General features: G+C 45.3%; 1 protein-coding gene across 13 annotated transcripts in view; it reads right to left on the bottom strand.

The window, feature by feature from the left end:
• Positions 1-27,568, bottom strand: part of RBFOX1 (RNA binding fox-1 homolog 1) — a 2,283,260-nt gene that overhangs the window by 958,859 nt on the left and 1,296,833 nt on the right. For all 13 annotated transcript variants that reach the window (XR_008373346.1, XR_008373347.1, XM_053556410.1 and 10 more), the window contains one exon: positions 8,552-8,599. Coding sequence is in view for 9 of the 13 variants with exons in the window: in XM_053556410.1 (XP_053412385.1) it covers positions 8,552-8,599 (48 nt within the window). In the remaining 4 variants the exon portion in view is untranslated. The remainder of the gene's footprint in view (positions 1-8,551; positions 8,600-27,568) is intronic.

The following is a 27,568-nucleotide window of genomic DNA, read 5'->3' as shown; positions in this document are numbered from 1 at the left end:
TCTATAAACGCCAGTTGCGTTGCTGATGCTAGAGGACTGTGCACCGTCCTTTGGCCAGAGATGGTGGGACCAGGCGTGAGTGGTGGCTGATCACTAGTTTAGAATGAGCGCCACACCCGATAGTAGGGAGTGAGGGTTACTTACTCTGACGATGAGTCTCAGTTTCAGGGAATTTGCATGAGATGTAGACTACAGAACAAACAGAAAGACCAAGTAAAAGGAAGGCTTTGCTGGTGTGAGATCACCCTGTCTCCTGTTTGGCCAGAGATGCTGGGGCCAAGGGTGAACTAGTAGATGCCCCCAAAGGTTAAGAATAAGCATAGTCTATGAATAAGCAGTAGAACCCAATGGAACTATCTTCATACAAATATCCGATCTTATAAAATAAATGTTAGTAAAGGGCATAGTGCTCTCCCTGCCAGGTGACTTGTCTACTTTCTGGCCTTATCTCAAACCACTTTTCCCCTCTGCTTTTTGAGCCCCAGATATACTGACCTCAACTTAGTACCCAAGACATGCCTCCAGACCTCCTCCTATGAACCTGTCCAGGCTGCCCTCCACCTGCCCTCTCTCAGACTGACCCTCAAAATCCTTCCTCAGTGATGCTCTAATTTTCACTGCAATGGCTTTGGGTAATCTTGGAGCTGCTTTCTTTTAATGCATATAGATTGTCAGCCTCAAACAGAAGACATTTGAAGCAGAAAAGAGATCCAATCCCACGATGAATTCTGTGAGTCTCACCCAGATGGGTGCTCACTGCAGCCTTTGTCCTCACTTGGGTCAAGTATCCCACTTAGGTCTTTAATGAGAAACTTCTCCATGAATGCTTCCCATTCTGGAAGGAGGCCCTCCAATTAAGGAGTGACTCTTCCCTCTTCTTTGTTCTGGGATTAGGCCAGAGGACTAATCCACTCCCATTGCCAGGACAAGAGAAGGCACCAACCCCGGTGATTGCTTTGTGTTCTCAATCAATCTCACTGGCATCTGCACCTCTGAAATCTAGGAAATTAATTCATTGCCATTGTTGATCAATTACCTTCATACCTCATGATGTACACAAATACTTTATCTGAGTGGTCTCCAAGTTAGTGGATGAAACTGTCCATGACCCATAGCCAGAGTCAGTAAGTCACAGGGATGTGAACTTACTCTCTCCCAGACCCAAACCTTCCTCTCCATCTTGCACAGCTCTAGTTCACACTCACCCTCCTGTCTGCCCCCTACTCTGCTCCCCTCCCTGTGTCCACCCTTCCTCCCTTCCAGCTCCCCACTGCAAACAAGTAGACTTTGAAACTTTCGGAATGGCTAGCCAGAATCCCTTCCCTGATCACCAACCCACTATAAGAAAACAGTGTTTCCTCACCTTTGGTTACTTGCAATCCAAATGCATCATCATTTATATATTCCTCTGATTTTGTTTAATTCAATTGTTTTGTTCTTAAAAGATTTAGTGAAATCTATTTAAGTTTCGGTAAAAGAAGGTAACCAGCTCATTTAAGTGAACGGCAAGTTCAGTATCCTTGTCATTAATAGATGGTAATCCTAATTCAAAAGTAAACTGAATGCCAAGTTACAGTTACATTATTGGAACTGTCTGCCAAGGGTTCTGTGTCTCTGCGACCTTCAGACTCATTACCAAAAACAACCACCACCACTAAAATATTCTCTTGGACGTAATTTCAAGGTCTGAGAAATAGTTGACAAGGGAATAACCTCCTCACTTCCTCACTACATGATTCGATGCTATATCTGTGAGTCAACTGAAGACAGTTCCTTTGTCACCCAATATCTGGCCCCTACACTTGGGCAATACTAACCTGTAGGAAAATGTGGTCCCCCAGTACGCATCTTCCTTTCCTTTACCACCAGCATTACTCGAGTATGGTTGACAAAAGAAACACTGCATATGTTTAGGGCATACGACGTGATGTTTTCATATATTTACACATTGTGAAACGATCACCACAATTAGGCTAACGTAACGTATCCATCATCGTATGTAGTCACTGTGTGTATGGTGAGGAGACACTCAACATCTGTCCTCTTAGCAGATTTCCCATATAAAATACATTAACTGTTGTCAACAGGCCGCACATTAGTTCCTCAGAACTTAATCCTCTCATAGCTGAAGATGGTACCCTTTGATGAATACCACCCCAGCCACTGGCAAACACCCTTCCACCCTCTGCTTCTACAGTTTGCAATTTTTTTTCAGATCCCACGTGTCAGTGAAATCATGGAGTATTTGTTCCTTCTGCGTCTGGGTTATTTCACTTAGCATAATGCCCTCCAGGTTCATCACATCATTGCATATGGCGGCATTTCCTTCTTTCTCTACGGCTGGATAATATTCCACACTTTAGAGCTCTTGTGTGATTCAGCCACACCACTTCTGGGTATATAGCAAAGCGAACACCATTGCTGTCTCAAAGAGACATCTGCACTTTCCTGTTTATCCCCATCACACAGCATTAAAGAGGGAGCACCTGGCTGGCAACAAAGCCCTATGATTCCTTAGCATCCTGGCTGACTTAATCTTGTTCTAGCCAAAGTCTTAAACTTCTGTGCACTCACTCAAGGCCAGCTTCTGGCTCAGCCCTGAGTGCTGTGCCCCCTCCTCTTCCCTGGGGACTTCCTCTTTGGCTGGGTTAGTCATACAAAGTTTAAGTACCTTTATAGCTCCATGCAATTCTAGCCCCATCCAGCAAGGATCTGTCTCCCAAGGGAGGGAGAGGTGACACAAAGCCCTGCCCTGTTGGCATGGCAGGCAGTATCCTCCATAATCTGCTACCTACTCAGTGTCCTGGTGTTCCCCTTTGGCCATTCTGGGACACGCATGATAAGCCCAAATCCACCCTAAACGTGCCATGATCTTTTTTTACCACTGTGCCTTTACCCAGGTTGTCCTCTCTACCACAAGGGCCTTAGTTAGACCCCACACACCTGGGATTATATGCATGCAAGCTCTTCCTAATCCACTGAGATTTAGCCTACAGATCTCAAGTCTTTTAATTATTTGGAAAATTTCCTTCAGGTTTCCTTAGAAGAGGGGAGCTCTTAACCTGTATTCCACACAACCACATGTAGCTGAGTAACAACTCCCAGGATGTGCAGCCATCATTCCCCAGGTCCCCACCATCCAGACTACTCCACATTATCCTTCACTCACTCCCCTCTTCCCTTCACCAACGTATGATCCCTGCGCCTAGACATGGTGGTCATGACTTTGTAATTTCCTGACCTCTGCCAGCATCTCTTCCTCTGTGAAATACTTCCAAGGCCTTCAAGAACCCACTTCTCTGAACTCCCATAAGACTTTCTGGGGACCATTTTAGAAAATGAATCATAAATAATATGGCATGTCTATAGATACAGACACGGGCCAAAAATAAAAATAAAAAGGTACCAACAGTTGAGTGAATTCTTATTTTGTACCAGGCATTACATAAACACTTTGCAGTATCATCAATTCCTCAGCTTAACATTTCACGTAGATTTTATTATCCCCAGTTTACAGGTAAGTAAATGGAGGCTGACAGAAAGTAAGAAAACGTCTCAAGATCACAGAGCTGCTATGTGGGAGAGTCCAAAGTCTATGATTTTAACCACTCCCTATGTGTCCTCTTGGGTTTTAAGCACAGAATTTTTAATCCTTCCATATATCCTGCTGAAATTGCCAACGCTGAACCAGGTCTTTGGAGACTGAAGCCAGAACTTCACCTCCAGAACTACGGTGTCTTGTCCTCAAGACCAGAAGATGTCCCAGCATCCCCTGCTCACCAGAGGGACAGGACTTTCAAGACGATGAAGAATCTCCACTGTGAGCCAGGGTGGGCTGCAGTGCGGGAGCTGAAAGATTGGCCCATATCGAAGACCAGAGCATTTACTCAGCTATGAATAATAAAAAAAAAAAAAAAAAACAGTCCAGGCACTAATTCATCCATTGGAATGTTTAATTTGCACACATCACAAATTTAACTATTAGTTTTTGTGTAAGGCGGGGTAGCTTTGGAAGTAAGAACCTGGGGTAAGCATCTCTGAGTTCAAATCTTGGCCTCATGGTACAACTTGCGTGATCCAGGGCAACTCAGCTAACCTTTCTGAGTTTCCATTTTTTTCAACTGTAAAACGGGGATATCGGTGGAGTCTGCCACACACGGCTGCTGCAAGTATTCAGGGGCCCTGAGGATCAGAGTAAGAATCGTAAAAAGACTAGTTCAGAGCGTCAGTCTCCCAATCACAGCTTCAGCTGAACCCAGTCTGAAAGTCGCTGTAACTTTGAAAACCACTCAAACTCCTTCTGTGCAATTTTATAGAAGATCTGAAACTATTTAGCCGCACCAGGCAGGCAGTACGTGAGAAGAAGCCGCCCTGACCACATTTATGGCCTATGACAAATGGCCTCTCGTCGCCACCTGACAGATTCTCCCCACACTGATCCATCCGCCTCTCCTCAGCTGAATCACAGTCTTCATAATAGTATTGAAATTTAGATGGATTTTACACCACAAATAAAAATGAATGTAAATGCCTCCGTTCCCCAGCAGAAGCACAGGTACTGTAAATGTCAAATGTGAGCGGTCTGGCGAGGCCACACAGCCGCTCAGAGCGATGGCTTACCTCCCGTCGCCTCTGCTGAAGGTGTATTAGCTCCATGGCCTCCTCCTGTGGGAGGAAACGTTCTGTGCTCTCGCTTTCCTTATAAGGGAGCAAATCTCCACTAGCCCCTTAAGGGCTCCTCGTGACACCCTCTGAAAGATTTTAAGGAACAGCCAGGAACCCATCTGAGCACAGGTACATTTGTAAGGGCTCTGCTAATTGGTGGGCTTGGAAGCAAAAGAGAAACATACAAGTACACTCCGGTGTACACATTATGAATTCCCTCACAAACAACCAGGTAAGCGTTTCCAAATGACAATGAACTTTCTGTCGGCCTGACAGAAAAGAGGCTTCTATTTCCTAGGTACAGGAGAACAAAGCACCCTGAGCTATCACCTAACCCCAGTGAGAACAGCCCACATCACAAAGTCCCAAAGCTGCAGACGTGGTTACACTCCTAGAGGGTTAGCAGACTAACACAGCCTCTGCAGAAAAAGTACGGAGAATCATGAAAAGCTAAAAGTAGACCTTTCATCGGATCCCACAATCCCATTACTCGGTGTCTACCTAAAAGAAATAAAATAATCATTTTATCAAAAGAACATTTGCACTAGAATTTTTACTGCAGCTCAATTCACAATCCCCAAGACATAGAAGGAACCCAAGTGCCCATCAACACAAGAATAGATTAATAAGCCATGGTATATCTAGACCATGGAATACTGTTCAGCATAAAAAATGATAGAGGCTTTACACCTTTTATATTAACCTGGATGGAGTTGAAGCACATTCTTCTTAGTGAAGTATCACAAAAATGTAAAAGCAGTATCCAATGGACTAAATATTCATCTGAAACCAACAGATGAAACTGCATACCCACACAAGAGAAAAACACGTCAATTCAAGGGGAGGAGGAGAGAGGATGGAAAGACAAGGACGAAGGGGGATCAGTGTGCTCCCACCTAATGTGCACAATGTAAGGGTACACAGCACAGCCCCTGGGTGAAGGGCTCAACTACAACTTGAACTTGACCTTGGGAATGAAAATAATATAAACGAATCATGTGTACCCTCATATTAATCTGAAATTTAAAAATAAAAATAGATCTTCTAGGATAAAAAAAATAATAGGGAAAAAAAAACAGGACAGGAAAAAAAAAAATCCTGTCCTTTGTGAATAGTCTCAGAGCCCAGACCATGTGCAGACCAAGAAGAATGATCTTATGCCTCTTCATTAAGATGAGGGCTCTCTTCAGCTCTTGAAATTCACTGTTCATCTTCCAAGATTCCATCTGGCTTAGGATTCAAGGGGAAATAACTCATCTCAAGGTAAAGGGCCCTACCAAACGCTTCTGATGGACTCTACAGAAAACTTGAGATTTTGTGTTTTCTAAAAGTCTTGTAGAGAGAACGTAATTGACACACAGGTATAGTTGGAAGTACACAAATGTATCTATAAATACAGAACATAGGGAACAATGGAAGAGACAGGAAGCGAAGGTGAAAGGAAAAAAGTGAATGGTATTCTTAGGAAGCCGTCCAGTCCTACAGGGGTCCTGTTAAGATTTCCGAACTAAAGAAAATTGAGCTTTAAAGAAAACTCTGCTGGTTCTCCTCTGGAGCACTCAGCAGTCGTAAAAATCCACACGGGCCAAGGGGCTGCCGCTTCAGAGACAGGTTTACTTATTATTTTGGCACCTCTGCCATCTCTTGTCACTTCCATTCCACTGTATCAAATTACTGATTTTGCCAGAAGCACTTGGATTGAACGGAGAGGGATACAACACACACGAGCACATGTCACCACTTCGGTGGTGACATTTCATAATCGTACAGAGTGACAGAGAGACTAGAGTGCCTTCTCGGAGCTGGAAGGCCATCCCTCCGGCGGGGACATGGGACTCTCTGGACTGACTAGGGTTCGCATCTTGAATTTCCATTGAGAAAGAACTCCCCTCTGGAGAGCACCTCCCAAAACCTTGCCCCAACTTCTAACATATAGAGAGACCCAGGGAAGCGAAAGCCTTTGTATAGAATTTACTACATTGCTAAGAGGTTTTTTTTTTGTTTGTTTGTTTATTTTGTTTTTGTTTTTTAAGAAACAAAAAAGTTCCATTGTTCAATAGAGATAGAATAGAAAGTAAGACAGTGAGAATTTGCCATAGACATTCTCTTTTAAATCACTAAGTCGTCCCCAATTAACTGCAGCCAAATATTTGGTAATTTTTCTATCAGTCTTGTGCAGAAGTCAAATTGAGAAAATAAGTGGAGAATCTTTCAGAAAGGAGGCCTCCTTGGGAGCAAATGACTCAACCCAACATGTGGAAAAGCACAGAAACACCCAGATGTGTGCATGTGTGTGTCTGTGTGTGCAGGCGCTGCCCTCTTTAAAGAAGAGCTGAAACCGTGTGCAGAATGAACATAAATGACTTCTCTGCATCAGGAAGCCTCCCAGAGCAGGTGCGGACCTGGGCAATCAGCATCACAGCCTCACGATGTATAAACCAAAGGGGGTTTGAGGAGGGAGACCAGAGGCTGCCCAGAGCTCACCCTGGCAGTGCAATGACCTTGCTGGTGATGGACCTTGTCAGAGCCTCAGTCCCTACTGCATCTTTCAAACACTACCAACAAAGAGGTTTTATTTTAACAAGACACTGGACAGAAACACACTTGTGAAGTCCACGAAAGTCCACGGGAAGTGGAAATATCCTGAACTCTGGAAGCAGGCCAGGGAGCATACTTCCTGAGCATCGGGCAGGGCAGAACATTAGTGGGCATTTGGACACGTGTTTGGCCTAAGCAGCATTTGTGCAACTCACAAAACACACAGGCACATATACCAGCACCCAAACACGTGGCAGACGTGAACGGGAACTGAAGCATCTTTTTCTGCAAACTTCAACAACACACAATTCTAAGCCGGGATCCTGCAGTTTGAATTTAAGCTACCATATCATTATCGCTTCTGATGCAAGGTTAACACCCCACAAAATAGTGCATGGTGATTGATTGCTTTTTATTTAATAGCAAAACCTTTGTTCTGAAAAGTCCTCAACCGCCTTATTCATCAGCAGACATACCTGAGCCATCATGAAATCATAGCTGAAATCCTCTGCTTGAAATAATAAACCCATGTGACAAGAATGGTGTAGCTGAAATGAGGGAACATCTTTCAAAATTGTGGGATGACACCCAAAGCAGCCAGGAGGGGTACACTCTCAATCCACTTGTTTGACCTCTTTGGATCTGAGGGGTCAAGGGTAAAATGTGACCTGCAGGGATACACTTTGCTACAGAAACTTTTGTGAACTCTTGTCAATAAAGAGATGCTGTGAAAATAATGAGAACTGTTTAAGAGCTGCTTTTCCTGAGGGGCTCAACACCAAGTGTAACAAAGAAGATAAATTTCAGGGGGGTGAACTCCAAATATGTAAGAAGTGACCTTGGCCCCTTAATCTCAAATGGGTAGTTGCTATTCATACTCAAATGTGTCATAATGGAAATTGAGGCTCTTTTGCGCACCCAAGTGCATGGATCGGATATACAGGAACACACCCTGGGAAGCCAATATTATGTACTCCCCAGTATACATACATATTATATAATTACGTGTGATACATACATCGTAACCAACAACCATATTCTACCAAAATGTGACAGGCATTAAAGGATAAATGAGTCATTTTCCTGAACAGAAGGATATGACTACAACAAAACTCAGCACCAAATTTTTGCAAAGTTAACCATGCTTTATTGAAGCCATCAGATATAACACAGATTGCAAGGGAGGGGAAATGGCCAATGTTTTTAAGTATGATTGTCTTCAAATGTCTCATAGCCCATGAATCACCTGCGAACCATCACCCAAGGAGGACGTCTTAAACGCTTGGGTTGAAATCACACAGAATTCTTGTTTCCTTTGAAACCCAAAAGATGAAAACTATTGACTCACCTTTCTGTCTTCTATTTCCACGCAGGTATTGCAGTCGGCTTTGATATCCTGAGAGGAGGAGAAAAGAAAGTGAGAGAAAGAACGGGAGTTAGACTTGTGGTCAGAGAACATTCAGCGGTGTCCCTGAAATGCCCTTTAAAATAATAAGGCCGCTAACAGTTCTTTCTCGAGTCATTGCTCTTTATTGCACTTACCAGGGTATATTCTGTGATGTTTGCATTGGAGACATATGAGTGTTGTAAGCGAGCTTTATTACATGACAGTGTGGGGGGAAGGCAGCAGCGAGGCATCAGAGGCCACGACGAAGAGGGACTGAGGGTTCATTAAATAATCCACCCATGATACCTCTGCTCATACCAGCAGAGACTGCCTTTAGTTGGATTAATGTCTCTCCCATCCCAAACTTAGCACAGTCAGATGGACCTTGTTTCAACACAAAAGCATCATCACCCATTTTCACCCTACCATCTAATCATTCCTCCACCCTCCATCTTTCCACCCATCCACCAATCATCCAATCATTCATTCACTCTCCATCCTTCTGCCCTTCATCCATCCATCATCCACCCTCCCAGTATCCACCCATCCATCTACCCACTGCCCACTGACCAATCCATCCAGTCTTCCATTCACTTTCTCCATCCTTCCTCCATCTAACCATCTACTCATGCACCCACTCATCCAAGCATCCATCCATCCATCTTTACTGCACACCTACTTTTTTAATGTACATTTTCCTGTTGTTCCAGAATGGAAAGGTGAAAAAAATCATAGTTCCTATTCTCAAGGAACTCACTGATCAGATAGAGAGACAGACACATTCTCACAAGCAATTGTGGCATTAATTTACTCATTCAAATGAAATGTCTTCAGCACCTCCTGACTACCTGGCCTTGCCCTAGGCATGGAAGACTCAGTAATGTACAATACACAGGGAGGGTCCTGCCGTGAGGTTTACATTCTTTTAAGAATGACAGACAATACACAGCACTCAGTATAGGACATTCAGAAAATATGTGCTATGGAGAAAAACAAAGGCTGGAGAAGGGACTGGGAATTGCTGAGGGTGTAGAAAAAGGTTTTACATGTAAAAAGAAGTGGTGACTGAGCAAAAGCTTGAAGGAAGTTAGGGAATAAACCAAGTAGCCACGTGGGGAAGAGGATCCCAGGCAATGGAGGGGGCATAGAGCCCCAAGAAAGAAATGCACCGGCCCCACCTTGCAAGAGGGTGATGGTCTCTGTGGCTGGAGAGCAGTAAGAGAGGGAAATAATGGAACAGGAGATCAGAGGAAGACGTTGGCTTTTATTCCAAGAGAGGTGAGGAATGACTCAGCATTGTCACATAACAGGACATCTAGCATTTTACCATTTCTAAGGGCACTGTTTAGAGGCATTATGTACATTGTTGAGCAACCACTGCTGCCATCACTCTCCAGAACTTTTCCATTCTCAAACTGTCCTCGTGAAACACCACCACTCCCTTCTCTCTCTTTCCAGCCCCTGGCAACCACCATTCCACTTTCTGTCTCCACCAACTTGACACCTGTAGCAGCCTGCTAGAAATACCTTACCAGAGCTGAAGTAGCTCCAGCTTTAACAACTGACATTTATTTTTTCACAGTTCTAGAGGCTGGACATTTAAGGCAAGGTTCTTTTGGGGCTCCTGGTGAGGGCTCCTTTCCTGGCTGGTAGATGCCACTTCTTCCCTGTACAAAGAGAGAGAGAGACACCAAAGGTCCCTCTCAAAAGGACTCACTCCTATTGAATTAGGGCCCCACCCTTTTGATCTTAACCTTAATGACCTCCGCAAAGACCCACTCTCCAAATATAGTCACATTAGGAATGAGGGCTCCAACACATGAATTTTGGAGGGACGCGATTTAGCCAGTAACACTTGTGTAAGTAGAATCCTACAGTAAATACTTGTCCTTCCATGCCTGGCTTATTTCAGTCAGCATAATGTTTCAAGATCCCCCTACACGGCATACGTCAGAGTTTTATGCCTTTTTAAAGCTGAACAATACTCCGCCATATGGGTAGGTCACATTTGTTACCTATTCATAAGCGCAGTCCATTGATGGATACTTGTAATTACTGAATCCTGTGTTACTTCTAGGTTTAACTTTTTAAGGATTTCCACAGCCGCTGTACCATTTTCCTTGCCCACTGACAGTGCACAAGGCTTCGAATCTTCCCACCTCCTCATTAAGCACTTGTTGTTTTCACTGAAAGCATTCAGAAAGAGGACAGGCATGATCTCATCTCTGTTTTAACAGAAGAGGCAGTCGGGAATTAAGGATGTGACCACAGAGACTAGTTTGAGGGCTACTGCAGGAGGTCTTGAAGGTGGGAGGGAAAGAGGGTGACCAAAGACCATTCCAAGGCGTCTGATCTGGGTGTGGAGGCAGGGACAGAAGGAGTTGAACAGATAGGGCAGGGATCTGCAAACGGCAAAACAGTAGTGGGCCTCTGTCTGGGTTAAGTCTATACAAATGTTTACTTTCTCATCAAGAAGTAGTTGGGTCTACTCTGCTGATAGATCATTGGGGCAGGCTGATGAAAGTGAAAAACTATCACCATGGTGATTTATTAAGCAAGTGCAGAAACATCTAGGACTCTAGGTTCATGAAGATGAAGAGTGGGACAAAAGCCACGACACTGTAAGGTGAAGATTCGTAAGATTCATATAGCAATTAATGGGTTTTCCTATTGGCGAATCGGACTGTAATAGTCAACAAGGACTGAAAAACCTCCTTGGGGCCAGGAACTGTGCCAAGTGATTTCCCGCACTGCCTCTCAATGCCAACAACCCATAAGGGCAGTTTTGCTTAGGTCGCTACATAACAATTGATATTAGCCCCTAGGTAACGCACCAGCATTCACACAATGATGGCGCTTGAGTGTATACCTAGAAGTGGCCCCTAATACCAGATATACCAGATGTTTTCCATTCCTTCCAAGTGTTTTTGTTCTTTTCCTCTGAGACAGAGTCTCACTATGTCACCCTAGGTAGAGTGCTGTGACATCACAGCTCACAGCACCCTCCAACTCTTGGGCTCAAGCGATCCACTTGCCTCAGCTTCCCCAGTAGCTGGGACCACAGGTCCCCTCCACAACACCCAGCTAATTTTTTTCTATTTTTTAGTAGTGACGGGGTGTCTCACTCTTACTCAGGTGGTCTTGAACTCCTGAGTCCAGCAATCCACCTGCCCCAGCCTGTCAGAGTGCTAGGATTGCAGGTGTGAGCCACTGCACCCAACCAGAGTTGACTAGCCTCAGTTTACCCATCTGTAAGATGATAATAACAATCATCGTCATCATCATCGCTTCCTCACTTCTTTTTAGGCTTATCCAATACATGCAGGTGATTTTGTTTTAATCATACTGGTTAATCAGTGTAGATAATTGGGTCACATCTTTCACTCTCTGCCCTGAGAGGGAGGGTCATTTATAGCAAAAATAGCTACAGAAGTAGTGGAATGCCCCACCCCCATTCATTCCCTACAGCTCTACTGTCCAGGGTGGCTGCATTTGGAGATGTGGCTGCTAGGGACATAATTAAGATAAAATGAGATCATAGGAGTGGAGCCCTGATCAGATAGAATTGGGGTCCTTATGAGAAGTAACACAAGACATCGCCCCCTCTTTTTCACTCTTCTCCCTCTCTCCACCACCTATACAAGCAGGACCCAGAGGGAAGTCAGTGAAGAGAAATCAGCTCTCTGGAGACCAGGAACGTGTCGCTGAAGCCGCACAGTCTACAGTATTTTCTTAGGGAAACCAAGGCTAAGACATGATTCCCAGACAATCTATAAGGCACAGTCCTGGGATGTGGGGTCATTTCTACGTGAGATATTTTCTTTCACTTTCCTTCAATAGCTGAGTCCTCTGATTGACTTTGGATGGAGAGTCAGCAAAATATCCCTTACTCTTATTAAGAATTCTCCCTGCTAAGAAAACATAAGGAGAAACTGGATATTCACGATTCAGTTTATCGTGGATTATTTTTAAACCTAGAATCGTGGATTATTTTTAAACCTAGAACATGCCATCTAGAAATAAGGTGGGGAAAAAAAAGAAGCAGCAACTCCCTGTCTGCTTGAGCCCAGGCGAAACAACGTCCCTTCTCTGCTCGAATGAAAAGACATTGGGTTTGCAGGGAAGAGTCCATATCCTATTTTGATTTACCCCTGTAGAAGTGGCAGGTGTTAACCAACAAACTAACAAAATCAATACCAAAAGCAGGGTTTTTTTTTGTTTGTTTTTAATCTGCCACCAAGGACCTAAGCAAGTGACAGAAAAAAGCCATCTGGTAGAATCAGAGCTCTTGCCATTTCCCTAAGATTATTCAATTTATTCTTGTCAGGATTAATTTACTGAACCCATGCTGGATTTTTTATTTCGATGATATTGTTGGTTTGTCATCCACTGTAGATCTGTGCGAGAGGCGCCCCAGGGGATTGCACTGGCTTCTGAACAATGTTGGACTCAAATTGGAAAAATGTCACTTTGTCGGGAACAAATTATTGTTCGGAGCGTTCTGCCTAGAGCTGGTATCTCTGGGTGGGTTCCGACCTGACCTTTTCTTAATCAGAGTAGTCGAGTAAGAACTCCAGCCCTGCTCGATGACTGCGCTTGAAAAACGGCTCAACGACTTAAGTGGTAAGTACAAATTTGGAGCTATGTACTCATCCCCAAGCAAGCAATTTCCTTACAGAAGCCAGCCTTCCGCTTCTTGTAGCTGGGAAACCCCAAGCAATGTGGCTCAGTTGCTGGGGAAAGATGGGATTGTGCAGAGACAGTGGGGACTCCAGCACAGGACTGATGGGACACTGCAGAAGCAGTGTGGCTTTGATTAACCTCAGTTTCCCCATCTGTAAGATGATAATAACAATAATAATATGGCTTCCTTGCTTGTTAGGCTTATCCAATATACGGAACAATCTTAGCCTGTGGCAAGTCATCAATAAATGTTAGCTACCATTGATGGCATCATCCAAAAGGTTTTGTGAGACCTGATTCTGAGTGAAGCCCTGAGAACTTGAAAACTGTTCTATTTTTAAAGTTTTCTCTTCCAAGGCCTCTGAGTTCTTCCGGCTTTCAGACACCAAAGCACTTGTGTGTCTGTTCTTTTCAGAAGTGGTTCTCTCTCCCGGGAGAGGTTTCTTTTCTTCTGCTCTTTGTGTGTTCGTTGTTTTTGATGATTTTTGTAGGTCAGGGTGATTTGTGCCCACAATGCCCTGTGCTGCTGGATCCTGTAGCGGTGTCATTCACAGCTCCAAAGTGGGAGGCCGCTAAAGATCCCTGGAAACAGGTGCACAGAGGTGCCTGACCAGGGGTTTCCAGAAGCCCAGGGGGTTCAGAATAAGGGGCCAGTGTTGGGTTGAATAATTGCCTCCCCTAAAAGACATGCTTATATCCTAAGTCCAGTGCATGTGAATGTGACCTTGTTTGGAATTTGGGTCTTTATGGATGTAATTAAGGATCTTAAGATTAGAAAATCCTATTTTATCTGGGTGGGCCTTAAGTTACAAGGATTCTTTTAAGAGGCAGAAGACAAGAGAAGGCCATGTAAAGACAGGCAGTGATGACACTCACTGCAAGGAAGCCCCGAACTCTTGCGGAGAGTGCATGCCTGCTGTCACCTTGACTTTAAACATCTAACCTCTAGAGCTGTAAGAGAACAGCCTTCTGCTGTTTTAGCTTCCATTGTTTTCTAGCCACCCATTCAGCAGCAATTTTTTTTTTCTCCAGAAAACTAATGCAGAGGTTCAAGGAGCTTCCTGTGCTGAGGTCCCCTGCTTCCTACTTGGTGACTAATCACTGAAAAAAAAAAAAGACAGGGGTGGTGCAGAGACCACTCCCAGGCACTATAAGCTCAAGGAGAAAAGAAAAATGCCTTTACAAGAACTCCCAGGGCAATCATAGGCTGTTATCGTCATGGGCCCAGGTATTCTCCCCATAAAGCCCCTGGAAGCTCTAAATTGATGATTTAAGTCAACCATTCTGGAAGAGCAATGGAAAGAAAAGACAAGGGTGCTTATATGTGACATATGAGTTAAGTAAGGATCATACATCCTGGGCACAGCATTATGCTCTTGGATTCAGACACTCACAAAGTCCCAGGGAGCTTTTTAGGGGAAATAACCTGAGAGCTTAAGTCATCTCTCGGGAGCCTAGTGGGGGGGACATAGCAAAAGGTTCATTTGACAAGCCCAAATAGGCTTATGATACACTACCTTACAACCGGGGAAAAAATCCAAGTGTTTTGCTCTTCCTTTCTAAACAGATAATAAATGCTATGGTGAGACAGTTTATAATGTTAAGGAAAACTGCATTTGACATCACATTCCCAGAAGAACTCGCGGTACATTTCAAATACAGAGGCAAATACAAATGATTTCCTTTGCTAATTCTGATAGTTGGGACACTTACATCTCCTAGTGTTCTGAAAATATCAATTACTTCTAATTTAAAACAAGTCAAGAAATGTGAGTTTAGATGCTAGGATTTCATGAAGATCTTCTGCAGCCTCATGTATTAATTTTTTTGACCTTCACTAAGACTCAAGTTTGGGGAATAAACACAGACCATTTGGCTCCCATTTTGCAGAATGAGACAGGTGAGTTTCAAAGAGTTGAGAGAATCAGCATCGCACCACTCTGACATTACACTTAGTGGCAGAAAGGGGACTGCACTCAGTCAGGCCCAACTGCTGCATGGTTCCCCTGCACCTGCACTATACACACTGTGCTTGAATTTGAATATTTAAATCACGTCCTAAAGTTAATTGCCTTATTAACAGTATAGCCGTTCAGCTTAATTTTTCAGAGCCTGTGTTCATTCAACCCCCCAAAAAATAAGATTCAAATAAGGTCCCTCGAATACATGAAGAATAGTATAAAATGTTTTCACTGATATATTTTATCCATTCCATGTCAGACCTAAAGTTTCCATTCACAAATTTACTCAGCACCTGCAATATCCCAAATGTCCAGCAGATGGTAGCAAATAACTTTGCAAAAAAAAAAAAATCAAAAAGCACTAACAGAACACAGGATTTAATTTCATCAGGACTATACACTTCTTGAAATATCACAATGTCTCTGCTCCCTCAAATTCTAAGCCTCAGATGGCTGTGTGCTTTAATTACTAAGCTCTAATTACTTACTGGGAGTGTGTGATCATTTTATTTATTAAGCATTTTATTATTATGTGTTTATGAAGGTTCAGTGTGGCACACATCCTTGTCGTAAAGATATTCTGAAAGCACTAGGGTTTCAATCCAAATATGAAGATGACTGAGAATTTAAGAGCTACCTCACCTGAAGTCAAACAGCAAACAACTCACGGATACTAAGTAAAATCTCAACACAAATCAATTCAACCACGAGAGTCAAGTTTACCTTCCTTGTGGCACTGCAAACCTGCTGACTTTGTAAACATCTGCAGGAATTTTAAGGGGACTTTGGAGATATTTGAGAAAAAAGATTTTCTTAGGCAGAAAAAAAAAGTCTGTAAAGCCAGATGGATCACAATACAATCCCCAAAGCCTGCTCCTATTTAAAGCAAGCAAGGGTTCATTCTGACTTTCTTGAGAATTACACCCCTACCCCCTGTAAATTATTGAATTTAGAGCTTTTCATACTACTTGTTTTGTTTTTGGTTTTTTTTTGTAGTTTGCTTTTCAACAGACAAGAAGCTTCAGTATCTTGATATCCAGCCTTGCTGACAAGCGAGCTGATGGGGAAAAGGCCGGGTAACCTGAGGGTTGCCGGCTCAGCACAATTAAATTTGATACTGAGGGAGGCAGCCCCCTCTCAGGTAGGAGGCATGTGTTACCAGGTGAGCTCAAACCGAGGGTCTGTTTGCAAATAAGAGCTATGCATTGGCATCACAGCAGGAGTTTAATGAGAGCGCTTTTAATTAACTGTAAAAGTAATTACCCATATTAGATGTAAATCACACTTGTTTTTACATGAGGTGAATAATTTTAGCTCCACTTTTAAGAATAATACTTCTGGAGGAGCTGTCAGCTGCAAACTCTCAACAAGTTGGTGTGCTGTTTCCTCAGCACACAGGCAATACCAGGAGAAATGTACCAGCCCAGGAGGCCTGGGTTTGTCACCTGCCTTCTGTCAGCTAAGAGGCTCCTCCTTTTATTTCCATCAGGCTCCCACATCTAAAATATGCCTCTCCACAGCTGCACCCTCAGAAAGAAACACCCCCACAACAGCACCTAAATTCAATAGTTTTTTCCCCCCTTTTGGCTTTTAGCCTTCTAGCCCCCAACATATCCACAGACAGGCTCTTGTGAATAATTAAGGAACAGTGGCCAAAGAAACAGGAAAAAAAGAGATGATGGAAGAGGCCCTGAGGGGTCTGGACGGTGGCCCTGGAGGGAGCTAAGGTGGATCTCGTCCAAAGAAAGAAATAGGCTGGAGTGAAGAAGCTAGGGCAAGAGCGAGGCCACTATTGCTAGTCTCAGGCTGCAACTTCTGATGAGGATAAATCTCTGTGTCACCAGCCCCAAGACAAGCCGCCCGCAGTGCCCGGGATTTATAAACACACAGACCACGAGAAGATGACAGAGGTCAGTGTCGGGAGCTGCTGAAGGTGCACTGCTTGCTTGGGGAGCTGTGTTAAGATGCTGTCCTCTGGGCCCTCAAAAATCCCTCAGCCTTCAACAGGAGCATAAGCAGGCTCCCCTGAACCTCTGATTTGAACCACAGGGAAACATAAACATCCAGGATGCAGTTTGCAAATACAAAATCACTGGCTAATTATTTATACTTTGATAGGCACCTTCATTAAAGGCTTTGAGGATGCAATTATCAAATTGAGATTTAGTGCACTCAAGTTAAGCAACTGAAGCTCAGGGATAGGATGGGATACAGACAGGATGAGATTACACCCACTGAGTCAGCCAGAAACTTGGTGGGTGATTGGGGCCCTCTGAAAAGAAGCCAGGCCTTCCCTTGGAACAGCACAGCGCCTATCACTGCCTTTATTTGGATAAAGGATCGCCGCCTGTGGGGGTGGGGGGTTTGTCGCTGTAGTGCTGTTAATGTTACATACCTGGGGGTCTCTGCCTTCAAACAACCTGAAGAGGGGGCCAGAGCAGGAAATGTACCAGTTTGATTTGGTGCCTGAAACTTACCCTGGTTCAGGGGCGCCTGAAAAAAGAGCCAGACTAGAACCTGTGTCTCCCAGGTGGAGCTGTTTGTACTGTAATTCCTGTCTAGAGGTGCACATGTATTGCCCAGAGCCTCCAATATCTCCCATATCCTAAGGGCGGCTGCTTCCCACATCATCAATATGAGAGATTTAAATTAAAAAAAAATATATATATATATAAAACATTGTTCTCAATTAATACATCAACCTATTGATGAAATAAGGCTTAATACATGTTTGGAAATACTAAGCTAAAATAATTTACTATGATATCTGAGGGACGATTCAATGAGAAGCTGCATTTTAATTTCATTTCCAAGCGTTGATCAAAATACGTAAGAGAGAAACCTCAGGAGACCTTGTTTGTAATCCTGACTCTACCTTCTATTAGTTACGTGGCTTTACAAAGCAACTTATCCCTTCCTCAGGCTCTGTACTTTAGAAAATGGGCTTCCCAGTCCTTACAGCATCAGACAGCAGGTGCTGGTGTTATGTGAGGCAAAGTAGATGGGTGCAGTCCCACCATTGAGGGTCAAAATTTTTGTTACAATCACAATCTAAAAATTGTGCTATATGTATTATAATGTACATTATAGAATTTTATCATAATTATTATTCTTCCCTCTTGATAGAAGATGTTTCTAAAAACTGCCCTAATCCTTCCAGGTCACTGCGATTTCAGTCAATTAAATGGACCCCTGATGGCAACAAAAGCTGCACTTTCTAAAAAGGATGAGTCTCCGGAGAATTGATGCTGCTAGGCCGTCCGCCTCAACACCCACTAAACCACTCTTGTAAAGACCCTACCGCTACAAGGACTCCACAAAACCATTTAATTGAATATTTCATTTCCTCCTAGGAATCAGATATTCCAGAAAGACATCCAACGGTCAGAGCAAGATTCATGCCAATTAAAGAAGGTTCAGCACAGCTGAAGGTCAAGGAGCTAGTGCAAATGATTTTGGGGAAAAATTAGCATTCTGATGCTTCCTGTTGAGTGTACAGGGATGAGCTGCCGGCTTCCAAGAAGTGGCTGCTGCTCTGACACAATGTCAGAGCTTTTTTGGTTGCCATGACTCTCCTTGGAAAGTGATATTTGCAGTATTTACTCAGATTCTCACCATCTTGGCAACCACAGTTCCTTCAGAACCAACATTTTTGTCTTGTGACCTTGGGCATTTTGCTTTCTTGGTAGAAAAAAAGATAGTAGCCCTTTCCACAGGATAAAGTAAATAACTCTGTGTACCAGGAATGCAAACTGTATCCAGGGGTCCTCAAACTTTTTTAACAGGAGGCCAGTTCACTGTCCCTCAGACCATTGGAGGACTGGACTATAGTTTAAAAAAAAAAAACTATGAACAAATTCCTATGCACACTGCACATATCTTATTTTGAAGTAAAAAAACAAAACGGGAACAAATACAATCACACCGCCGCATGTGGCCTGCGGGCCGTAGTTTGAGGACCCCTGGTACACCCGTAAGCTACTGACAGACCAAAATAGTGGCCCACCTCTGCTCTTTAGATAGGCCTGGAATTGGAACAGAGATGTCTCTTTCTTTCTTTCTCTACTTTCCACACTCTGGAATGGGTATTAGTAAGAAAACACTAAACGTAGATAGACTATTTGGCATTGAGAGGTAAGCATTATATAAACTAAGTGCTATAATAAAAAGTTAATCTGTGTGCCTATCTTCATTCAAAGCACGTTTGGGGTGGCTATAAAGTTCCTGTGCAGTTTAAGATAGTGTGCAATTTTAAATTACACACGAACTTTATGGCCACCCTGGATAACCATTGTTTTGGTTCTTCCTGTTGTACCAGTTCTAAACTGGACAACATGAGACTAAGAGCTAATGTGCTAGGAATACATGTCCTTTTTATTATAATTAACATGTAAATCTAAATGCATGGTTCCTAAACTTCTGACCTCCAAGGGTAAGTTAAAAAAACATAAATAAATAAAATTAATTAAGTAAATAGGGGGCGGCACCTGTGGCTCAAAGGAGCAGGGCACGGGTCCCATATGCCAGAGGTGGTGGGTTCAATCCTAGCCCTGGCCAAAAACTGCAAAAAAAAAAAAAAAAAAGTAAGTAAATCATCAGAGAAATAACTATTTCAACTTTTTCAGAAAGTTAAAATGAAAAGAAAAAATGAATGGATATGTTCTTTTCTATACCATGTGCTTTATTAGAAACTCAAAACACTTCTTTTGGTTCTTATGTAGCAGAGGAAAAGTGTACCTTAACAGTTGAGGATAACTACCCTTCTCTGCTTTTTCACTCTCTTTCCCAAAGGCTATGTTTCCTTATAGAACGTCATTCCGTTTCTATAAGCAAGAAGAGAATAAAGAAAATCCCCATTGAAGTTTTGAACACTTTCTCTTTTGCTCTGGCAGGCCTGAACTATTCACGGGACATAGGCAATGTATTGGGAGAGATGAGCAGACATTCAGGATGCACCGCGGATGTCTCAAATACTTCAATCATACGTGCTGTCCTGGGGATGAGGTAAGAACTCAATGTTGACTATTGTTTAAGTCTGAAGCCTGATCTATTTAAACACAGAAACTTAGTTATTTTATCCATTCTGGGTAAAAGCCCTATGAATCCTATTTCACCGCCTCCACTTTCCTGAATGTGGTTGGTTTCAGTATTATCATCCAGTACAATAAGAACCTCCAGGATGCTGATAACCTCAGAATGTCTTGCTCCCCTGATGAATAGCCCCAGGTTGTTGTGCCCTTGAAGATATTCTGATGCAGTTCAATGTTCTTCCCCTGCCTGCCTTCCTGGTCAGCTGCACCTCCCCCTGTCATTTCCTATAATTTCCTTCCCAATTCACAACCTGCTGTCTGGGGAGCGCTAACATTGCTTAAAGATTACTTGGATTTCTTGAAATGATGGAGAATTGCCCTCCCTTATCCCACCTACCTTCTTAGAGGTAGCATTCTGATGCAGGGCATCCCTGCACAGATTCCCAAGGGGGAGACCCTGAATGTGACTGTCGTGATATTCAGCAATGAAGTATGTAGCCCTTTTTTTCTAGGTTGAGTTCATTAACTTAATTGTCTAACCTCTGATTCTGTGCGTGTATACAGGTTTCCTCAATAAGACACCCATCTCATGGGTTTACACATAGCCTGGGTTTCTAAGTCACTAACATGTACAGTCAATTAGTCATCAGCTTTAAACCAAATCACTGCCTTCCTTTAAAGAGGCTATGGATTTAGAAACTCAAGAACCCATCCGCCAACTTATTGAAAATGACTATTTCCTAGGCATTAAGTCATAGCGGTCCATGCTGGATATTTGAACTGTCCTCACATCATTCCCACATCTGGGCTGGGGGTGCTCACAAGCTTTATCTGTGTAACGGGTACGGCCATTGCAACCTTCTACCAAGGGCTGGAAAAATGATGCCTGCCCCAGAGTGAAACCAGCAAGATTCCTGGAAAATACATCACATACTTATTTTTCAATCTTTCTCTCTCCCTCTTGCTCTCCCCAACCATCTCTTTCTCTCTGCAACCTCTCCCAGGACCCAAACAACAGGAAGCTCTTCATCTATTTTGCAGGCTTGTGAATTCCCATCACCTTCCTGCCTGACAGCTGAAACAGTCCCATCTCCTTGTATAAAGCTAACAGGTTTTAAGGAAAAAAGATCAGTGCCAGTAATAGCAAATATAATGAAAGGAAGAACCACTGCCAATAAAGGCAGCCTAAGTCACTCTTTGAGGTCACAGGCCTTGTGGCTGCTTAAGCTTTATCAATAAATTCCAGGTTGGTTAGGCCTGGAAGGCACTTGAGTTAAAGAGGAGCTTGGCCGGGTGTCACTTGGTCACGGTATCATCAAAGGAACTCCTCAAGCAAAACACCAAGACAATGCTGCCTGCTCACCCCAAAGACTCATTTGTGTTCCGTTGAAAGGCCTCCAGTAGAGGCAAGAGAAGTGAATCTCTGTCTCCTCTCCAAGTGGACTCCCGTGCAGGGCCAGCAGCACAGACACCAGGGGAAGGAAGCTCTGTACTTTACCCCAATAACCACAGGAAAAGTGTCCCAGCAAAATAGCCGCTGAGAACAGACACCAGTTCTCCATGCTGTTTATGAATTCCTTTCATTCCTGCCCTGAGTTCAGATCTTTTCTTCCCTCCTGGGTATCATTATCACAATGGGTCCAAGGTTCGCCAAGCCTCTTGTTGTTGTTTGCTTTGGTTTCAGGTTTTTAGGTTTTTTTGTTTTGTTTTGAGGCAGAGTCTCACTCTGTCACCCTGGGTAGAGTGCTGTAGCGTCATAGCTCACAGCAACCTCAAACTCCTGGGCTCAAGAGATCCTCATACCTCAGCCTCCCGAGTAGCTGGGACTATGGGCACCTACCAGCTAGTTTTTCTATTTTAGTAGAGATGGGGGGTCTCACTTTTGCTTAGGTTGGTCTCAAACTCCTGAGCTCAAGCAATAGCCCTACTTGGGCCTCCTAGAGTGCTGGGATAAGAGGCATGAGCCAACATGCCCAGCCTGGTTTCAGTTTTCACAGGTAGCATGCAGCAAACAGCGCTGAGGGTTCCTTGTGCTTCACTTCCACAGGAGGCATGCGGTGAGGTACTGCAAGGAGGAGGAAGCCCAGGTTCAGAGACATCGAGTCCACAGCTGCTATATTCATGGTCCCTGGAGGCAGAGATTTGCGTCTGTGTTTTTTCAGGCTGAGTCCTCACCCCTCGGAACTGTGCCCGGCACCTCATGTCTGTTCCAGAACAAATGCAGTAACTTTAGAAATGTGTTGTCTGAGGCTGCTCCGTCTGCACTCACTTCCCTGCACAGTTCCACTTTCACTGAGGTCCTCCCTTTGCAAAAAAAGTTTCATAACAGAGTTTTTAAAAAGTCATTTCTACTTTATTTTATTCTTAACTAAGGTTCTCCCTTCCTTTCTTCTTAAATACCTACCAAAAATGCAGCTCTGTCTGTCTCAACCCCACACGGCACTGTCTCGTTTTCGCCTGTCCGTCTCTTTACTCCTCCCAATCTTCCTTCTTGCCCATCGCTAAACCTCCAATTCTTCCTCAGATTCACAATTTCCAAGGCTCTCTTTCAATTACTCTGGCTTTGACTTTCTAAATTTTCTCCTTGCCTTTTCATGTTAGAGTTTCTTTCTCTTTCCCTGTGACCACTCCCTGCAAACATCCTCCCTCCACTTTCATCCATATTAAATGTCTCATCTTGTTTATTTCCAGCAGGGTTGACAACCACCTAGTTACATCTGAGTGTGGCCTCCTTCCCCCATCGCATCCAAATCTACCCCTGAAGGTACGTTTGAACATCTTTTATTGAAGTCTGAGGTACACACATAAAGGGTGGTATATTGTAGCTGTTGTGATTGAGGACCACTAAGTCAGTTGTCTCTCTTGATACCTAACAGGTCAAGTGATGTCGTTGATCTACAATTAGAACATCCTTCTTATGATGTCTGACCGTAAATCCCAAACTCACCCATTTCAGGAATACGTAAACTTGACCACAAATATGGAGATAGCTCTTGGGAATGTCAGTGTCTCCAACCAATAAGTTCTGGATTCCAATTGTGTGTTTAATGCCTACTAGCAGCAAGACTTGAATAGATCAGTTACCTTTATTAAACCTTAGCCTTTTTTGCCATGTGTGGTGGCTCCTGCCTGTAATCCTTCCACACTGGGAGGCTGAGGGAGGTGGATTGCCTGAGACCAGGAGCTCAAGACTGGTCTGAGCAAGAGTGAGACCCAGTCCCTAAAAATAGCTGGGCGTTGTGTAGGTACTTTAGTCCCAGCTACTTACTTGAGGCTGAGGCAAGAAGATCACTTGAGCCCAAGTGTTTGACATTGCTGTGAGCTGTGATGCGACAGCACTCTACTGAAGGTGACAGTGAAACTATCTCAAAAAAATAAATAAATAAAATAAATAAATCTTAGTCTTTCTGCCTTATGTGAGATATGCAGAGATAAACAGAGATGTGAATAGAACTTGCTTCTTCAGGCTGTTATGAGTATTAACTAAGAGAACATAAGAAAGACACCTAGAGAAAAAAACACAATTAAATGTAAGAAGGGGGAAGAGGGTGAGGGGAGGAGGTTTGGGAAGCTCTCACCTAGCAGGTACCATGTAGGGGTATGTGGCACACTTCCTGGGTGAAGGGCTCAACTGCAACACCTTACAAACAATGTAACCTAATCATACATACCCTCCCAATAATCCAAAATTTAATAATACACAAATAATTTAGGAAGGAAGGAAGGGAAGGAGGGGAGAGAGGGAGGGATGGAAAGAAGGGAGCAGAAAGGCAGGGAGGGAGGGGAGAGGGAGGGATGGAAGAGGGGAACGAAGAAAGGAAGGAGGAAGGAACGAAGGAAGGAAGGCAGGAGGGAAGAAGGGAAGGAAGGAAGGAAGGCAGGAAGGCAGGCAGGCAGGAAGGAAGGCAAGAAGGAAGGCAGGAAGGAAGGCAAGAAGGAAGGCAGGCAGGCAGAAAGGCAGGCAGGAAAGAAGGAAGACAGGAAGGAAGGAAGGAAGGAAGGAAGACAGGAAGGAAGGAAGGCAGGCAGGCAGGAATGAAGGAAGGAAGGAAGGAAGGCAGGAAGGCAGGCAGGCAGGAAGGAAGGCAAGAAGGAAGGCAGGCAGGCAGAAAGGCAGGCAGGAAGGAAGGAAGACAGGAAGGAAGGAAGGAAGGCAGGCAGGCAGGAAGGAAGGAAGGCAGGAAGGAAGGAAGGAAGACAGGAAGGAAGGAAGGCAGGCAGGAAGGAAGGCAAGAAGGAAGGCAGGCAGGCAGAAAGGCAGGCAGGCAGGAAGGAAGGCAGGCAGGCAGGCAGGAAGGAAGGAAGACAGGTAGGCAGGAAGGAAGGAAAGAAGGCAGGAAGGAAGGCAGGCAGGCAGGAAGGAAGGAAGGCAGGAAGGAAGGCAGGAAGGAAGGCAAGAAGGAAGGCAGGCAGGCAGAAAGGCAGGCAGGCAGGAAGGAAGGCAGGAAGGAAGGAAGGAAGGAAGGCAGGCAGGAAGGAAGGAAGGAAGACAGGAAGGAAGGAAGGCAGGCAGGAAGGAAGGCAAGAAGGAAGGCAGGCAGGCAGAAAGGCAGGCAGGAAGGAAGGAAGGCAGGCAGGCAGGCAGGAAGGAAGGAAGACAGGTAGGCAGGAAGGAAGGAAAGAAGGCAGGAAGGAAGGCGGGCAGGCAGGAAGGCAGGAAGGAAGGCAAGAAGGAAGGCAGGCAGGCAGAAAGGCAGGCAGGAAGGAAGGAAGGCAGGAAGGAAGGCAAGAAGGAAGGCAGGCAGGCAGAAAGGCAGGCAGGAAGGAAGGCAGGAAGGAAGGAAGGCAAGCAGGAAGGACGGCAGGCAGGAAGGAAGGAAGGAGTCAACGAAGGAAGGCAGGCAGGCAGGCAGGAGGGAAGGAAGGCAGGAAAGCAGGAAGGAAGGAAGGAAGGAAGACAGGCAGGAAGGAAGGAAGGAAGGCAGGAAGGAAGGCAGTTGGCAGGAAGGAAGGCAGGCAGGTAGGCAGGAAGGAAGGCAGGAAGGAAGGAAGGCAGGTGGGCAGGAAGGAAGGTAGGCAGGAAGGAAGGAAGGAAGGCAGGCAGGAAGGCAGGCAGGCAGGAAGGCAGGAAGGCAGGCAGGTAGGAAGGAAGGCAGGCAGGAAGGAAGGCAGGAAGGAAGGAAGGCAGTTGGCAGGAAGGAAGGCAGGCAGGAAGGAAGGAAGGCAGGAAGGCAGGCAGGCAGGAAGGAAGGAAGGCAGGTAGGCAGGAAGGAAGGCAGGAAGGAAGGAAGGCAGGAAGGCAGGCAAGAAGGAAGGCAGGCAGGCAGGAAGGAAGGAAGGCAGGTAGGCAGGAAGGAAGGTAGGCAGGAAGGAAGGCAGGAAGGCAGGCAGGAAGGAAGGAAGGCAGGAAGGAAGGCAGGCAGGTAGGCAGGAAGGAAGGCAGGAAGGAAGGAAGGCAGGTAGGCAGGAAGGAAGGTAGGCAGGAAGGAAGACAGGAAGGCAGGAAGGAAGGCAGGAAGGAAGGAAGACAGGTAGGCAGGAAGGAAGGTAGGCAGGAAGGAAGGAAGGCAGTTGGCAGGAAGGAAGGAAGGCAGGAAGGAAGGCAGGTAGGCAGGAAGGAAGGTAGGCAGGAAGAAAGGCAGGAAGGCAGGGAGGCAGGAAGGAAGGAAGGCAGGAAGGAAGGAAGGCAGGAAGGCAGGCAGGCAGGAAGGAAGGCAGGCAGGAAGGCAGGCAGGCAGGCAGGAAATAAGGCAGGAAGGAAGGCAGGAAGGAAGGCAAGAATGAAGGCAGGAAGGAAGAAAGGCAGGAAGGAAGGCAGGGAGGCAGGAAGGAAGGAAGGCAGGTAGGCAGGCAGGAAGGAAGGCAGGAAGGCAGGGAGGCAGGAAGGAAGGAAGGCAGGTAGGCAGGCAGGAAGGAAGGCAGGTAGGCAGGAAGGAAGGAAGGCAGGAAGGAAGGCAGGAAGGCTGGCATGCAGGAAGGAAGGAAGGAAGGCAGGAAGGCAGGCAGGCAGGCAGGAAATAAGGCAGGAGGGAAGGCAGGAAGGAAGGAAGGAAGGAAGAAAGGCAGGAATGAAGGCAGGAAGGAAGGAAGGCAGGAAGGAAGACAGGAAGGAAGGAAGGAAGGCAGGAAGGCAGGCAGGCAGAAAGGAAGGCAGGCAGGCAGGAAGGCAGGCAGGCAGGCAGGAAATAAGGCAGGAGGGAAGGCAGGAAGGAAGGAAGGCAGGAATGAAGGCAGGAAGGAAGGAAGGCAGGAAGGAAGGAAGGCAGGAATGAAGGCAGGAAGGAAGGCAGGAAGGAAGGAAGGAAGGCAGGAAGGAAGGAAGGCAGGAAGGAAGGAAGGCAGGCAGGAAGGAAGGCAGGAAGGAAGGAAGGAAGGCAGGAATGAAGGCAGCAAGGAAGGAAGGCAGGAATGAAGGCAGGAAGGAAGGAAGGCAGGTAGGCAGGAAGGAAGGAAGGCAGGAAGGAAGGCAGGAAGGCAGGAAGGAAGGCAGGAAGGCAGGAAGGAAGGCAGGAAGGAAGGCAGGAAGGCAGGTAGGGAGGAAGGAAGGAAGGCAGGAAGGAAGGCAGGCAGGCAGGAAGGAAGGCAGGAAGGAAGGCAGGCAGGCAGGAAGGAAGGCAGGAAGGAAGGCAGGCAGGCAGGAAGGAAGGCAGGAAGGCAGGCAGGCAGGAAGGAAGGAAGGAAGGCAGGAAGGCAGGCAGGCAGGAAGGAAGGCAGGCAGGCAGGAAATAAGGCAGGCAGGAAGGAAGGAAGGCAGGAATGAAGGCAGGAAGGAAGGAAGGCAGGAAGGAAGGCAGGCAGGAAGGAAGGCAGGAAGTAAGGCAGGAAGGAAGGAAGGAAGGAAGGCAGGAATGAAGGCAGGAAGGGAGGAAGTAAGGAAGGCAGGAATGAAGGCAGGAAGTAAGGTAGGAAGGAAGGAAGGAAGGAAGGCAGGAATGAAGGAAATAAGGAAGGCAGGAAGTAAGGCAGGAAGGAAGGAAGGAAGGCAGGAATGAAGGCAGGAAGGGAGGAAGGCAGGAAGGAAGGAAGGCAGGAAGGAAGGAAGGAAGGAAGGCAGGAATGAAGGCAGGAAGTAAGGCAGGAAGGAAGGAAGGCAGGAAGGAAGGAAGGTAGGCAGGAAGGAAGGCAGGAAGGAAGGAAGGCCGGCAGGAAGGAAGGCAGGAGGAAAGGAAGGAAGGCATGCAGGCAGGAAGGAAAGCAGGAAAAAAGGAAGGAAGGCAAGAAGGCCGGCCGTGTCTAGCATATAGCAATGTCATGATCACTAAGACCTATTACCATCATCCTCGCCACCCTCCACTCCATCTTTTTTAAAGTACAGTATCATTTTAAAACATAAAACAATGTGCTCCAGGAGTAGATGGATTGAT

This window comes from Nycticebus coucang, chromosome 12 (assembly GCF_027406575.1).
Source record: "Nycticebus coucang isolate mNycCou1 chromosome 12, mNycCou1.pri, whole genome shotgun sequence".
NCBI classification, from domain to species: domain Eukaryota; kingdom Metazoa; phylum Chordata; class Mammalia; order Primates; family Lorisidae; genus Nycticebus; species Nycticebus coucang.
The sequence above is the reverse complement of the archived record's forward strand: the minus strand, read 5'-3'. Positions and strand labels throughout refer to the sequence as shown.